Here is a 17,305-nt window from a genome sequence, read left to right as displayed (position 1 = left end):
TATCAACCTTTTAGGCAGTGAGTTCCAGTCCTCAGCAGAAAACAGAAGAATGGCTGGGATTGCTCCTGCAGCATGCTACGTGACTGAACAGGCAGGGTTGTACAGAAAAAAAAGTCACAATTGGCATTAGCAAACCAGAGGGGCTGTTCTCTTGTTAGAGAGAGATGACTGGTGGTGCTTTAACCTGAAGGTCACTGCACCTCTGGTGAGGGCAAAGGCTAAGTAGGAGAGAGGCCTTAATGGGAAAGTGCAGAAATTGATCCTCTGCTGTTAGCATCACTTAGATTAGATTCCCTATAGTGTGGAAACAGGACATCTGGCCCAACCATTCCATACCAACCCTGCAAACAGTAACCCACCCAGACCCATTCCCCTACATTTACCACAGACTAATGGACCTAATACTATAGGCAATTTAGCAATGACAATTCACCTGATCTGCACATCTTTGCATTGCAAAGTAGCCGTCCAGAGAACTGAGCTGACCGACGCCCCTCCCTCTGGGAGGCATTGACAGTCCAGGTCAATGACCCGTCATCAGCAGCCTCTCCTGAACCAAGATGTCTCCGCCCCCAACCAGGCCCCGCCCCACCAGACGGACAGGGGCGCGGGGCGTGTGCGCTGACGTCACGCCCGGGCGTACGTAGTACGTAGTGCGTCAGTGTTGACGTCGCGGTGTTTTGAAAGGAGGAAGAGAGGAAAAAAAAGGGAGTCGGGGCGGCAGCGGCGAGGACCTGAGGAGAGGGGGAGGGGACGGTAACAGCAGCAGCAGCAGCAGCAGCAACAGGAGCCTCGGCGGCAGTGGCGCGGTTTATGGGCTGTTGCAGCCATCGCCAGGCCTCGCTCCGAGTGTCAGAAAACCCAGTTCGGAGGCGGTCAGGAGCGGTGCTTGGGCCTCGGTCCCGGGAGCTGTGTGAGCAGGAGAAGCCGAGCGGAATATGAGGGAGGGAAGGTAAGGTGGGTGAGGGAGGGAAGGAAGGCTGGGCCTCACGCAGCCTGACTCCAGCCTCTTGAGTGGGAGAAGTGGGGGGACACAACTCGACCCCCCCCACCCCCCCCAGCTTGACTCACGGTTCTACCTTCACAGAAATGAGATACGTTTTAACAAGCAACCATTAGATGATTGTGCGACCTGTCATGTGCAGAATATGTTGACCAATATAAGTCTGTGCTCAAAATCATAAGGATTTTATCACGTTTGTGTCAATCATAAAACGAGATTTTATGTGCATTACAGTGGGGAGCATTTGGCTGCTCCCACGAATGCAGCATAAGTCTGAAATACTAATTGTATGTACATTTTAAATTGTGCAAGGTACTTGACTTTAGTGAATATTGATATAGTATGTATTCCAAAAGTGCCAATAATGCAAAAATATGTTAATGCAAAAAAAGTGGACAAAAAATTTTGAGGGAAAGCTAATAGTCAATAATGGATATCCTGAAAATTGAAAAGAAACATTAACACATGTTTTTATATACATATTTAATGTAAAAGAAAAGAGTAGCTCTGCCAACAGATCTCTCATGGAATTGAATTCACTCTGTCATTGGCTACACAGAGTTGGCCGATACAGTGCTTTCTGATGGGTTGTGATTTCACGTGCCGAGTATGTGGTTGGTGGTGAGCTGCACAACTGGGCCTTAATATGCAAGGAAAAATGAGTCAACAGAATAATTCTGCCACCAACGTATTGCTTTAGTGTTAAATGTGTAATTTAATATATAGTGTATGGAATGAACTGCCAAAGGAAGTGGTACAATTGCAACATTTAAAAGGCATTTGAATGGGTATATAAATAGGAAGGGTTTGGAGGGATATGGACCGGGTCCTGGCAGGTGAGACTAGATTGGGTTGGGATATCTGGTTGGCATGGACGGGTTGGACCGAAGGGTCAGTTTCCTGCTGTGCTTCTCTATAACTCTATGCTTATATTTAAATGAGCCAGAAGGGTTTTTACCACTTTGACACTTTACAAATGTGACATCTTATGTATGTTTGACTCTCTGGCTAATATTCCCACACCAAAAGCACAAGGCTTTTACTAATACAGATGTACATAAATTGGGGCAATAAATGCATAGTTAAATGGGTTTTTAAAGAACTCTTTGTGGACTCTTTTTTTTTTAAATGAGCTAAATTGAATAAAAACAAGGCTAGAGAAAGCCAGCAAGTCTCGGAGTATCTGTGGAGAGACAAAAACATTTAATGTTTGAGTGCAGTATGATGTTGCAGCAAGAGTTCAGAAGTGAGTTGCTTGTCTCACTTCATTCATAATGTAACTGTGTTGGCATCTGTTAAAGCATATAGATATGATAAAGAGTGAATTGGTATGTGTGGTTGGTTATTTTCCTGCGATGCATCTGTGTGATTATATCTTGAAACTGTTTTCTGCACACTTCCATAAATGTCTGATAATTTCATTAATGGGTATTTTTTCAAGTTTAAATCTGGACGGTCAGTCCCAGAAAAGGGAGGGCAACAAGAAACAAAGCATCACAGCAAATCCATTAATGTTCTTGTGGTTGAAGAGCATGGAAGCCAAATGTAACGCCACTGCTAAAACTTAACCATCAACTATTTGTTCAAGAACAAGGGTGGAACCTGGGACTTTCCTGATCTGAAAGAAATGGATGACTTATTTACAAGATGAGACAGAAAAGATTTTCTTTGGAACTGCTGTTGTAATTTCCCTCGACAGTGGTAAAATGGGTTGTTTTCTGCACCCTTGGGACATAACTGCCCCCTCGTCTGAGGTATGGTGACCCTCATGTTAAATCATCACCTGTCAGACCTCTCTAATGAGAGAGAGCAGCTCCGTGGTCTGGGAAAGACTTTGGCAACACGTGCATGCCTCTGCACTACAACATTACTTATTCTGTATTGTGAAATACAGTCCATCTTACTCCCAATCTAATCTCTGTCCTCGGTCTCTTGTTGTTCCAGTTAAGCATGATGTCTTGGACATTTTATGCTAAACAGTTGGAGCAGGTGGGACTTGAATCCCCAACGTTCTGGTTCATAGGTAGGAACACTTTCACTACGCCCAAGAACCCTAAGTCTGAATCAGTTGTTTTAATCAACTTGTTTGCACATGTTTTGATGTATGTCACAGGAGCTTGAACCTGGACCAAGAGCCCTAAACACCGTTTTCTTTATGTGCAGTTAGTCACACAGGGATCAGCAAATTATGTTGTTGATTTTAGATATTTTTAATCAACCTATTTGGGCATGTTACCCATGTATGGGGTGGGTGGAATTTTAACCCAGGCCCTCTGGTGCAAAGATAACTCTGCTACCAACTGCACCACAGAAGTCCTAAACCTGATGTATAATTAAGAAAAATACTCCATCTTTTAATTGGGCAAGTATTAAATTCAACAATGATCAGATCATAATCTTGAACTTGGTTTTTCTAGATGGCAGTTGCTTTGCTATCCTCGCTTACCCTTGGTCTAGACCCATCTTTATTTTTTTACTGTGTGATACTCTTTTGCTTTGCATCATCACCTATTTTGTGGGTTTTTGTTTTAATCACTCTTATCTTGTATATTAGGCTTTCTTCTTCATCTCTGTCCTTGGCTACAGTCTAGCGTATTTCACACATAATTCAGTGGTGGCTTATAGGTATGGCCAGTAATTAGTTAGGCAAATTAAATATTGATGTATTAGCAGAGGATGGGTACAATGTGGGAGTGGGGGGGGAAGAAGAGATAGATGGGAGAATGTCTTATTTCCTGCAACTTTACAGTATATTTGTGAGACAGTTCCTACTGTACTGCATGAAGCTTTGGTCTCCCTTATTTAAAGATGTGCCCACACTAGGAAGACGGTTCCTGTAGAACAGTGGTAGTGTCTTTGCCTCTGAACCAGAAAACTTTGTTCAAGTCCCATCTGCTCCAAAGGTTTCTCATAGCACGACTGAACAGTTGATTTAAAATATCCACACTTACACTGGTGTTTCACAGCATATTTACGAGATTGTCTCCTAAAATGGTGGAGTGCCTTATGACAAAGGATTGGACTGGTATGGCCTTCCTCATTAGAGTTTGAAAGAAGAGAAGATGATTGAAGAACAAGATTTTATGGGGTCTTAGCAGGGTAAATACTGAAAGAAGGCACTCCCTTGTTGAGTGTAGAAAGATTCTTTTTAAGGCAGTTGAGGAACTTTTTCTTCAGCACCTGTTGCCGTATTTGCTTTGTGGTGGTGGTGAACTGTGTGAAAAGACTCTGGAACCGATACAGTCAAACCAGTGTACATGCATCCACTTTGACTTTGTTGTAGCAGTTTGGCACATTTGAGTGTCTTGCCAACCCATTTCACAACATGGAAGGATGGCTGAACCCCTACCGAGAAGAAATGACAGTGTGATAGTTTTATTACATTGACTTTTAATGCCAGAGATCCTAAGAATTATATCCCAGTTGCTGTAGTGGGACTTGAACTCATGTCCTGAAATGATTAGTGTGGTTTTCTGGATTACTATTCCAGTGACATTACCACAACACCACCACATTTTGGTGGGGTATATCTGATAGCTTGTCCTATTCTTTCTTTCTTGTGCGTTTCATGACTTCTGTTATGGAAAAACTCAGATGAAATAGTGTGTGCATGATTCAGATGTATTATGTTGAAATTGCGACACTGCTGCAAATTATTACTATTGTGGGCAGTACAAATATTAATGCTTCATAAATTGATTAATGATAAGTATGGAGTCCCATTGTAACGAATCAATTCTTTTGTAGGGATGTCTTTCGATGTAATCAACTTTCGCTGCTGCATTGATGTATGATGGAGAAAAATATTGTTCAATAGGAAATGAAGATAGAGGTACTGGTGAGTACAGTGGCCATCTTATTTGTTCAAAGGACATGGAATCTTCAGTATGGTTATTTTGTTCACCTATGTCTTGAAATGCTCCTTAATTGACATTCCTAAATTCTTCCCCAAATGTGTTTAATACAGATAGTTGATCAGGTTCTTCCTTTATTAGTGTCCTGCACTGTGTCTGATGCTTTTGCTCTGCCTTTGTTCTCAAGCTTTCTTCGTTTCACCCTTCTTTTACTTTGCCTTACTGCTGAATTCTTGGAAAAACGTGGAAACTACTTGATCGAGTTTTTTGAAGAAGTAACAAAGAAGATTGAGGGCAGAGCAGTAGATATGATCTATATGGACTTCAGTAAGACGTTCGACAAGGTTCCCCATGGGAGACTGATAAGCAAGGTTGATCTCATGGAATACAGGGAGAACTAGCCATTTGGATACGGAACTGGCTCAAAGGTAGAAGACAGGTGGTGGTGGAGGAGGGTTGTTTTTCAGACTGGAGGCCTGTGACCAGTGGAGTGCCACAAGGATTGGTGCTAGGCCCTCTACTTTTTGTCATTTACATAAATGATTTGGATGCGACCATAAGAAGTACAGTAAGTAAGTTTGCAGATGTCACCAAAATTGGAGATGTAGTGGACAGCGAAGAGGGTTACCTCCGATTACAACAGGATCTGGACCAGATGGGCCAATGGGCTGAGAAGTGGCAGATGGAGTTTAATTCCGATAAATAAGAGGTGCTGCACTTTGGGAAAGCAAATCTTCGCATAACTTATATACATAATGCTCAGGTCCTATGGAGTGCTGCTGAACAAAGAGATCTTGGAGTGCAGGTTCATAGCTCCTTGTAAGTGGAGTCGCAGGTAGATAGGATAGTGAAGAAGGCGTTTGGTATGCTTTCCTTTATGGGTCAGACTATTGAGTACAGGAGTTGGGAGGTCATGTTGCGGCAGTACAGGACATTGGTCAGGCCACTGTTGGAATATTGCGTGCAGTTCTGGTCTCCTTCTTATTGGAAAGATGTTGTGAAACTTGAAAGGGTTCAGAAAAGATTTACAAGGATGTTGCCAGGGTTGGAGGATCTGAGCTACAGGGAGAGGCTGAACAGGCTGGGGCTATTTTCCCTGGAGCGTCGGAGGCTGAGGTGTGACCTTATGGAGGTTTACAAAATTATGAGGGGCATGGATTGGATAAATAGGCAAAATCTTTTCCCTGGGGTCAGGGAGTCCAGAACGAGAGGGCACAGGTTTAGGGTGAGAGGGGAAAGATATAAAAGAGACCTAAGGGGCAACTTTTTCTCACAGAGGGTGGTTCGTGTATGGAATGAGCTGCCAGAGGATGTGGTGGAGGCTGGTACAATTGCAACATTTTAAGAGGCATTTGGATGGGTATATGAATGGGAAGGGTTTGGAGGGATATGGGCCAGGTGCTGGCAGATGGGACTATATTGGGTTGGGATATCTGGTTGGCATGGACGGGTTGGACCGCAGTGTCTGTTTTCATGCTGTACATCTCTGACTCTATACTGGACTGTGGGGAAGAATATGACAATGTTAATGCATTGTTAACTATCTACAACAGCCATGGGTTGAATGGCCCCCCTCAAAAAACCCTCTATTAATCTTGTGTGTAATCAATTTGCTGCTTTGACACTATTGGCAGAAAATATTACAATTTACGCTTTATTTAAGGTAAGTTGTTATGGGGTATAAACTGGAAGGTATAGAGACAAATGTTATCAGGAAACCAACACTTCTGTAACTGTCTCACTATCACGATGCTGCAAGTTCAGATTTTTAGAGTTGTCTTTAACCACAGAGCATCAGAAAGCAAATTCAGGAATAGTGCAGGAAGGATTAACACCAAGAACCATTCCACTATTTTGTGGATTTCCCTGTTTTTTCAATTGCCGTATTAAACAATGCAAAAATAAGAGTAAATAACTTGCACATTTGCATTATTTTAAATTTTAGAACTTTTGCTTTGAACAATATTATTTAGAAAATAATATTGGGCGGCACGGTGGCACAGTGGTTAGCACTGCTGCCTCACAGCGCCAGAGACCTGGGTTCAATTCCCGCCTCAGGCGACTGACTGTGTGGAGTTTGCACGTTCTCCCCGTGTCTGCGTGGGTTTCCTCCGGGTGCTCCGGTTTCCTCCCACAGTCCAAAGATGTGCAGGTCAGGTGAATTGGCCATGCTAAATTGCCCGTAGTGTTAGGTAAGGGGTAGATGTAGGGGTATGGGTGGGTTGCGCTTCGGCGGGGCGGTGTGGACTTGTTGGGCCGAAGGGCCTGTTTCCACACTGTAAGTAATCTAATCTAATCTAAAAATGTTAAATTTAGATTTGGCGATACATATACTGATATAATGTTCAGAAACAATGTTTGAAGGTCGTAGGTTCAAGTTGCACTCCAGGGACTTGAACACACAATCTAAATTATACCTTTGGAACAGCAGAATTTGTCTTGGTGTCCTGACCAAGATTTGTCTCAACCAGCAAATTTCCTGGCTACAAACATGTTCCTTTTTGTGGGAATGTTTAGTGCACACATTAGCTGATGTGTTTTCTACATGCGAACAAAGAGCAGCATTAAAAGTACTTCATTGACTATAAAGCACTGTGGGCCATTTTAAAGTTGTAAAATGCTCTGTATTTTTAAAAAAAAGCTGTTGGAGATCATCCAGATATATCTGTTGTGGGGGAATTCCTAGAAATTACAAATTGGACAAAAAGTGGTGGATATGGGTATATTAAAACATTTTAAAGAGTTTTGAATAAATATGTGAATAGGAAAAGTTGGCAGGGGTTTGGCCAGGAACAAGCAGGTGGGACTAGTTTATTTTGGGATTATGTTTGGCATGGACAGGTTGGACTAAAGAGTCTGTTTTGTGCTGTATGACTGTGAAGCAAATAGGAACTCATCAGAGAATCAGCTTTGATTTGTATTAGATAAATCTTGTCCACCCAACTGAGTTGAATTTCCTGATCTGATCACAACATGGTAGGAAAGGGAATGTCTATTGACTTTTTTGGTGTGGATTTTGCAAAGACATTTGGTAATGTTCCACCTCAGGGAACATAACAAAAATGAAACGGGTGGCTAGATCTTACCATTTGATATGACAGAAATTTGTTAGCAGATTGGTGACTGAATATGGTTGATGGTTATGTACTGACATAATGACTTATTGAATCCTTTGGGATCTAAACTGGCCTCTCTGCTTTCCACAATATTTATTTCTAATGACTGACTGAGATATTAAGAGTGACATCAAAGTTTGTTGATGAAACAAATTTAATGTGACACGTTGAATAACATGGGAACAGAAACTTGTATAAAGATGTTGATGTGACTGGGCAAAACTGGCAGATGGAATTCAGAGTTGTCATTTATGAGGCCATTCACATTGGGGCTGAAAAAGATAGGTATGGGGTTTTTTTTAATCGTGAGAATATATGAATTTTTTTAAAGAGAAAAATGTGTTTTAGGGGTCCATTTTCAGATATGGCTTAACCCACTGTACGGGTAGAAAAAAATAATTTCAAAGGTTAGTGATAAATTAGACGACTATTATATATTTTGTAGAGAAAATGTTATACAGGGAGTATAGTTTAAAGGTCAAAGTTGTGCAGCAGTTTGACATGAACTTGGGAGACCATCTCTATTGTCCTCTGGTTGTACGCACAAACTTTGGAAAGGACATCTAGATGTTGAAAGAGGTGCAGTGAAAATTACCATAGTAACAACACAGCTTAGGACATTACATTATAAGGGCATGGCCACTCAGTCTGTCTCTTACTCACTCACTTCCTCGCTCTGCTGACTTTCTCTTGCCTGTGTGCCGAGTTCAGTTCATTTAGATTCCTTCTTCTATCTACTTCACAGCTGTCATTCCTTAAGCCTTATAATTCCCTTCTGCCCATCCACTGTAGCCTGTTAACATTTTGAGTTTTTCACTTGTCTCACCTGACCTTTGGTAAAGTCTTTGTCTCGCTGTCTGAAAATTCTTCCTGAAACTTGTCACCATTTCGTTTATTGCACATTTTTGGTCAGGATTTTGATCACCAGTTCCAATCCTTTCCCCCAAGGCTTGGCAACTGTCTATTTATAAACTGTCTTTTTGCCCTTTCCATTAGCAATTACTGCTACAGTATCCTCATACTTTCGATATTATGTAGTCCTGCCCACATGGGTGATGCACTTTGTTTAGTAATGTGTGATTTGCACATGTTGCACTTTCATGGTTCATCTCTCTTTTACTTGCTAACTCATTCCCTTCCTTTCACATCATGCTAGCTGCCATCAAGTATTCACAGCTTTCATCAGCTTTAGCTCTGTTTCAAGGAAAAGGAAATCAACTAATGAACTTATGAATTTTTTTTCTTGATTTTCTTAGGCAACAGAAAAGGGTGATTAATAAAAGGAGGAGAGATAAGAATGAGCAGAAATCCCCCAAGTCGGCCAGGAATTGTATTTGCGGTGGGAGCTCGTTTGGAGGCCCAGGATTATCTGCAAAAATGGTACGTGTCCAAATATGAACTTTATGAAAGAAAAACAATGTAATCAAGTCCAGAAAACTGAATTGAAATTTTCCTCTCTGTGAGGATCCTTTTGATTCTGGATTCTCTGCACTGTTTGGTATTCATTCTTCAAGGCCAAGAGATGGGTTGTGAGAAACTGCATTAAGAACATGTTTTGATGTTGAGACTTAGGAGAACAGAGTAAATGTTTTTTCAAATATTTTTTAAAGGTATGAGAGATTTGCTGGCTAAACCAGTGTTTCTTGCCCATTTGTAAATGCTCTAGAGTGTCGTCCTCTTCTGTGCGGTGGCTCAGTGGTAGCACTGCTGCCTCTCAGCACCAGGGTCCCAGGTTTGATTCCAGCCTCACGTGGCTGTCTGTGTGAAGTTTGTACATTCTCCCAGTGTCTGCGTGGGTTTCCTCCAGGTGCTCTGGTTTCCTCCCACAGTCCAAAGATGTGCAGGTCAGGTGAATTGGCCATGTTGAATTGCCCATAGTGCGAGGTGCATTAGCCAAAAGGAAATGGGTCTGGGTGGGTTACTCTTCAGAGGGTCGGTGTGGACTGGTTGGGCCAAAGGACCTGTTTCCACACTGTAGGGAATCTAATCTAATTTTCTTGAAGGTGAGCTGTCATCTTTAATTGCTGCAGTCCTTTGAGTATAAGGACAATCATGAGCTGTCCGGAAGGAAGTTTCGGGATTTTGACCCAGTAACAGTGAATGAATTCATAACATCAGGATGTTCTTGGCTTGATGTGATGACTTGGAGGGGAGCTTGCAGATGTGGTGTTTCCGTGCATCTGCTGCCTCCCTTCTAGGTAGATGATGTGAGTTTGGAAGAGAGTGCCATATATCTTGTAAATGCTGCATGCAGCTGCCACTGCATGTCGGTGGTGAATTGAACGTGGCAGATGGGGTTATAGTCAACCAGACTGCTTTGTCCTGGGTGGTATTAAAGTAATTGAGTATTATAGGAGCTGTAGTTATTCAGAATAGTGGAGAGTTTGGCTTCTGTAAAAGGTGGATGGGCACTCTGGAGATGTGAGGTGAATTATTCATTGCGGTACTCCTAACCTCTGATCTGCTCTTCTAGCTGCAACACAGATATGGCTGATCCAGTTTGATTCTGGTAAATTGTAACCCCCAGGGTATTGATAGTTAGGCACTCAGTCATGGCAGTGTAATTGAATGTCAAATAGAGATAGTTAGATTCTCTTGTAGGAGGTGGTCATTGTCTGATATTTGTGTAACACAAGTGCTTCTTGCCACTTATCAGCCCAGGCCTGGATGCTGTCCAGATCTTGTTCCATATGGATATAGACTGCTTCAGTGCCTAAAGGGCGACTAATGATGTTGAACATTGTGCAGTCATCAGCAATCATCCCCACTTCTGACCTTTACCATGGAGGGAAGATTAACTGTTCATCATATGCTGAGGTTGACATGCAACATTCAAAATGAAAAGGATACTATTCTCTAGTGCCAATTTCCCTCACTTGGATTAACAGGTAAAAAATATTTACAGAACTAAATTCCTCCTACCTATGCCTTGGATAAGAAACAGCATGTGCACTCTTACTGTTTGAGCATACAAAATCAATGAACTGCAGTCAAGCATGTGGCTTATGTCCTTTGAGAATCAGTGTCTAATGACATTAGTACAGAGATCATACTGTACTTCATCAATTTGAGAACGATGAGTAAGTTGATAATTCATGAAAGTTAGAAGCAAGACCAAGCTGAAGTACTTGCCAGCTGTTTGCCTCATAAATTCAAACATCTTTGGTATTACAAGATGGTCATTTTTTGCTTATCTCTGGTTGTCCTTGAGAAGGTGATAATGAGCCTCTTTGTGAGGATGCTCCCACATGTTGTTAAGTGGTGGGTTCCAGGATTTCATCCAGGAACAAAGATATGACATATATCCAAATTTTAATGTTATGTGACTTGGTGAGTAAGTTGGAATTATAGTACTCCCATGGCTGAGCCTAGACAGTGATAGTCATTGGTTTTGGAGATGATTCCATCCACATGCCATCAGGAATTGGCTGAAGACATTGGATGCAAGTTGTTCTTGTGCAACCCTGCATTATAGAAAAATCGTCCTTTAGAAGTAGCAATACTTTAGAAATAGAGTTTAAAGTGTTGGAAATGCAATCGCGTTATAGCCACTAACATTTTAAAAATTTGCTGTTTAGAATCTGTGTCCCCAATTCATCAATCGAGTTAGTGAGTTTGTGTTAACGAAATGTGTGTTATAGCAGAACGATCTGTACTGGGAAAGCTGTGCCCACTGAGAACTTTCACAGTACTGAAGATTTGTGCTCTGGAACTAGCTGTGCCCTGGTTAAACTGTTCTAGTATTGCTATATTATTGGCATGGATCCAGTAATGTGAAAAGTGTGCAGCCATGTCCAGTTTACAAAAGGACAAATTTGACCCAGTCAATTACTGCCCCAACAGTACTCTTAATCATCAACAGAATAATGGAAGAGATTGTTGAAAATGCTATTAAGTGGATCTTGCTCGGTAATAGCTGGGTCACTGCTCAGTTCAAGTTTCATCAGGGCCACTCAGCTCCAGACTTCATTAAAGCCTTGTTCCAAAGAGGTGAGGTGAGAGTGACTATCTTTAACATTATGGTCATATTTGCCTGACTGTAGCATCAAAGAACTAAAGAAAACCTGAAGTTACTAGAAATTGCCAAGAGTGAAGAACTATGCTGCCTCAAACCTCTCATGCAGCTGCTCTCGGCATACAGGGACTCGGCAGTGTAGCTTAGAATTGCTGAGGAATCTTTACTGGTTGCTGTTGTACTTAGCACAAAGGAAGGTGGTTGAGGTTTTTGGAAGACGATTGTCTCATGACGTCTCTGTTCGAGTTCCCCAGTGCAGTGCCCTGGGCATAATAATCAGCTGCTTCATTGGTCAGAAGTGGGGATTTATTCTGATGTCTGTGCAGATCAAAGGTCTGTGCAGCTGCGTAAAAAGGCAAAAAAATTGAGGGAATGTAGCTCCTCATTCCCAGCAATCTCCAGTGATGTCCAGTCACAAATTTCTGTGTTGTCTGTAAGTATGCGATAACGGTTTTGATTGTAGTGCTTTTAAAGATGCTGAGGAAATAATGTACGGTCTGAGGCATTTCGTGTTTTTTTTTGAAAGGGACTGACTTCATGTTGGTGGATTTTTGGAGTACTCATTATTTATGTGTGGAGACCACGGCAATATTTAACGGGCTGTTTAACTATAAAAGTTGGAGGGGCATTAAATAATGAGGATAGCCTTCTAATACAGGATGGATTGGTCAGAGTGGCTGATCAGTGGCAACTGGAATTCCATCTCTAAGTGTGAGACAGTCCATTTAGACAGACAAACAGGGAAAGGGAATACTTAATAGATGCTGCTACCCTATGAAGCATTGAGCATCAGATGAACCTTGTTATACATGTCCACTGATCCCTTCGGATAGCTGAATGGATAGATAAGGTGGTTAAGAGAGCATTTGGGATATTTGCCTTTATTAACTGAGTCATAGAGTTTAAGAGCAGGTAGGTTATGTTGGAACTGTATATAACATTGGTTATGTCATGTGAGACTGTTCTGTGCCATCCTGAATCCATGTTATAGGAGGGATGTGATTACACTGGAAAGGGTGCCAGAGGACCTTTACCAGGATGTAGCTTGGACTGGAAAGTATTAATTATGAAGAGATTGGATAGACTGGTTGTTCCTGGAGTAGATGAGACTGAGGAAATGATTTGAGATGTATAAAACTTAGTGGCATGGTCAAGAGGGACTTTTTCACCTGGTAGAGGAATCAATGAGTGGAAGCGTAGATTTAGGGTAAGGGAGAGGGTATTTAGAGGGGATGTGAGGAAAATGTTTTTCACTGAGGATGATGAAAATCTGAAACTTGCTGCCTTATAAGGATGATAGAGGCAGAAACCCTCAACATTTAAGACTTATTTTGATATTCACACGTGATGCAGAGGCCTACAAGACTATGGCCAAGATCTGGAAAATGGGATTAGAATAGTTGGGTGGTTATTTTTGACTGTCACAGACTTGATGGGCTAAAGGGCTTTTTCCTGTGTTGTAGACTTCTATACCTATGACTAATATGTATACTGTAAGTTTACTAATTCTTAGTACAGCTCAATTAGGTCAATACTGACACTAACTTGATATGGCAAAGCAGTCAATCTGACCACATACAGTATTACTCCTAATTGATGCATTTACACATTAGTCTGTTGATGGTGTTTGATTCAAAGGTATATGGTTAACTTGTGATTTTCAAAAAAATATTCTTTGTGATGTGGGTGCCTCTGGCACTTGTTGCCATCCTGAGCTGTTCTTGAACAAAGTGATTTGATAGGCTGTTTCAGAGGGCAGCGAAGTATCAGCTGCATTACTGTACGTCTGCAGTCACATATAGGCCAGGCATTCTAAAGAATCAATTCCCTCAAGGACAGTAGTGAATCAGAACGGTTTTTATGACAACAAACTTTTCATGGTCAATGTTACTGAGACTGGCTTTCAATTCCATAGTTAGGTATTACTTCAGTTTTAGTTGATTATTGCTGAACTAACAATCCAGAAATCCAGATTCAAATTGAACAAACTGCCATCACTGGATTACTTATCCAGTGACAATGCCACTATGTCACCATCTTCTCTCCAGTTTAGAACTATAATATATATTGGAAATAGATTATTAAATAAATCAGTATTGTATTGGCTCAATTCATGTTTAATGAATTATTGTCATCACTTTCCTTTTTCTCTCATTTGGAGGTATACATCACGAATTGAAAAGATTGACTATGAGGAGGGGAAAATGCTGATCCACTTTGAGAGATGGAGCCATCGGTATGATGAATGGATTTACTGGGATAGTCATCGCCTACGACCACTGGAGGGACAGTCAGTACGAAAAGATGTACTCAAAGATGATGAAGAGATTACAGTAAGTGAAGATTTTTAGACTGGCAGTATTTGCCAGAAACTCTTCCAAAAGTACTTTTTGTTATTAACATTTTGGGGGAAAGAGCTCTTAGTGCAGCTTGTTACTTTAATTTTCTTGGAAGTAGCTTCTTCCCATTTCTTCCTGTGCTGTACTCCAAGTGGCTTGGTGCTACATGTACAGGTCAACAAAAAAAAAGACCTGGAAATGCCATACAATGGAACTCTCTACTGATGGCCAGAGACGTGAACACATCTTTAAAAGATATTCCCAAGTGTTGTGTTCCTTCCCTCCATTTCATTTAATGGGGAGGTATGAGGAAATGGATTTCACTCTGAAAGAGAGGGTGTAAAATAATCTTAGACGCTCTGTCTTCACCCGTTCCCCTTTAATCTATCTTTCACCACATCAACCTCTCTGCTGTCTCTCTCTCATGTCCTCCCCTCTCTGACTCTCCCTCTCCTCCACTACCTTAGGTCTCTCTCCCACCCCTCTACCACCCCAACCTGTCTCTTCCACCTTCTCTTCCCCACCAATGTTCCTCTGCTCTGCCCTGCCCTGCTCTCCCCACCCTGCATGTGTCCCCTTCCCTTCCTCTCTTGTTTGGTTTGGGGAAATTAGGTGTAGTGTGTGCCTGCTTTTCCCTACCAAAGCGTCTTATTTTTTTTAGTTTGTGGGTTGCTCCTTCTGCCTATCTTTTAAACTAGGGAGTGGTCTGATTAACGAAGGCAATGTTGTATGATATTAAATAAGCATCATCTGATGTAGATTAGAAACAGAAAAGATTTAGGAGCATTTGAAAATATGGTATGATATGGCAAAGTCTGGAAAATGTTACCATAACTCTAGTAGTTATTTCTTTTTGAGAAAAATACATTACAAATGTTAACTAATTTTCTTTTTTGGATTAAGTTTCAAATTAACTCATAAATTTCTGAGTTGAGGGAGAAATGTTGTTTCTGTGCAGGACTTCAAAACTGGAGATGAAGTTCTTGCCCGCTGGACGGATTGTCGCTACTATCCTGCGAAGATTGAAGACATTAATGAGGAGGGCAAGTATAAGAAGTTTGTTTTCCTTGATTTCCTCTCCCTCTACAGCAGGTGTTGGCTCTTGCTGAAGTATGGGTCCAAGTTACCATTCTCCACAAGCATATAAATGTTAGTAACCTGCTCAGTAGCATTCCTTTCTTGCAAGATGCTGATTTGCATTTTACATGGGAGGTTCAGGTATAACTTTTTCTTCCAATTCTATTATTAGTTTGACTCAGTTGGCAGCTGTCTCACTCTCTACTGGAAAATTAAAAGTCAAGCCCCAATAATGATGCTTTGGTCTGTGATATAGGCTCATACATCAGTGAAGTATTCTCCGATTGCTGCAATGCCAGAAGACAATCGACTCATCAGCTCAGTTTTATTTTTACAGAAAATGGTGGGAATGCTTATTATAGTTAGCAGCAACTGAATAGAGAAACTGTTTAGGTTACAGTTGGTTACCTTTCAGTTCTGGGACAAATTAAAAATATAATTTCAAGAAAGTGGGTAGGAAAAATACGATGTGTTTAATAGTGCAAGAATAAAGGCATTCATAATGTGGCAAGTGAAGAAATGAAAGCTGTCCAGAAAAGGTGTGAATGGCAGGATTCTTGCCCCTCTCCACTCCAATTGCTTTTGAACCACACCCTAGGTAGCATACAATTCATTTTCATACCCCCAGATGCAAGGCCTTCAGTTCTCTATTTGTTAAAGTGCCTTGAATCTGTTGCTTTCCTTTACTATAATGCCCTTGGTCCCTGCAAAGCCGTTAGTTCTTTTTTCCTCTCCACTTTCCACTGTTTCAAGTATGGCTCTAATCTATGTTATCTCAAATTGAACGCCTGCAGACTCTGCTACTTTTCTCTGCAGCAAGCCATACCTCTGTCAGCCACCACCCAACTTAACCTGGGACCTTACCTTTTTAAGAATCCATCTCCCCCATGCCAACCCAGCTTAACTCTTCCATGCATCCACAACTTTAACTCATCCTTGCACATTGCTGTCCATTCAACTTCTCCTTCCAACTCCCATGCTCGCTTACATTTTCAATGCTGTATTTGTCAACTCTTGGAGCTTGCTCCCCAATTGAATAATATCATGACTGGCAATCCAACTCTGCATCTTATTCCTGCTTTAAGAACTATATCTAATATAACACTATTTTACAAAGGAAAGAAACATTCAAATGTAATTTTTGAGCCGTGAGTGTGGCAATTTTAGACAATTCTTCACATAGATAATTATCTTCCAAAACTCTATAAATTAGGAATGAATTTTTGTAAATTCAAGCTAGCAAATAGCATACCACAAAATTAAGGAGGGAGCAAGAAAGTAAACAGGGAAGAACAGACCTGTTAGCCTTGCATCAATGATAGCAGTTTCCTGACAATTTATAATAAAGAAAGTGATAAATGGTAGCTTGAAAAATTGTGATTTGGCTTGTCTGCTTTGTTGACTTGGATGAGGGAAGCGAATGTGCTAATACCAAATTTACAGATGACACACAAAAGGTGGGAAGTGGTAAGGATGACAGTCTGCAGAGAAATATGGACAGGTTAATTGAACGAACAAAAACTTGGCTAGTGGAATATAATGTGGAAAAAAATGAGGTTATGCAATTTGACAGGAAGAATAGGGAGCAGAATATTTTAAAATGTAGGAATACTGCAGAAAACTGCAGCACAAAGGTATTTAGAGGCTGTGCAGAAATGACAAAAAGGTAGCACCCATGTTCCGTGAGAAATAGGGAAAATATGGAATGCTGCCCTTTATTTCAAAGGAAATGGTGTATAAAAGTAGGGAGGTCTTGCTAAATTTATACAAGGCACTAGTCAGACCACATCTAAATAACTGAAACAGTTTTAATCTGTAAGCAAAGAAATACTGGCATTAGAGGCAGTTCTGGAAATGTTCACTGGGTTGTCCTTGGGTAAGTAGAGATCTTGTTGACTATC

At 41.1% G+C, this 17,305-nt stretch overlaps 1 protein-coding gene across 2 annotated transcripts in view; it reads left to right on the top strand.

Annotated features, from left to right (window-relative positions):
• Positions 1-731: 731 nt before the first annotated feature.
• Positions 732-17,305, top strand: part of phf20l1 (PHD finger protein 20 like 1) — a 123,058-nt gene continuing 106,484 nt past the window's right edge. For both annotated transcript variants that reach the window (XM_072570006.1, XM_072570005.1), the window contains exons 1-5: positions 732-952; positions 4,751-4,841; positions 9,230-9,353; positions 14,150-14,321; positions 15,286-15,370. In XM_072570006.1, coding sequence (XP_072426107.1) covers positions 9,271-9,353; positions 14,150-14,321; positions 15,286-15,370 — 340 coding nt within the window. In that variant the 5' untranslated portion in view covers positions 732-952; positions 4,751-4,841; positions 9,230-9,270. The remainder of the gene's footprint in view (positions 953-4,750; positions 4,842-9,229; positions 9,354-14,149; positions 14,322-15,285; positions 15,371-17,305) is intronic.

Source organism: Chiloscyllium punctatum, chromosome 5 (assembly GCF_047496795.1).
Source record: "Chiloscyllium punctatum isolate Juve2018m chromosome 5, sChiPun1.3, whole genome shotgun sequence".
Lineage (NCBI taxonomy): Eukaryota > Metazoa > Chordata > Chondrichthyes > Orectolobiformes > Hemiscylliidae > Chiloscyllium > Chiloscyllium punctatum.
Note: the sequence above shows the minus strand (reverse complement) of the source record. Positions and strands in the feature narration are given on the sequence as shown.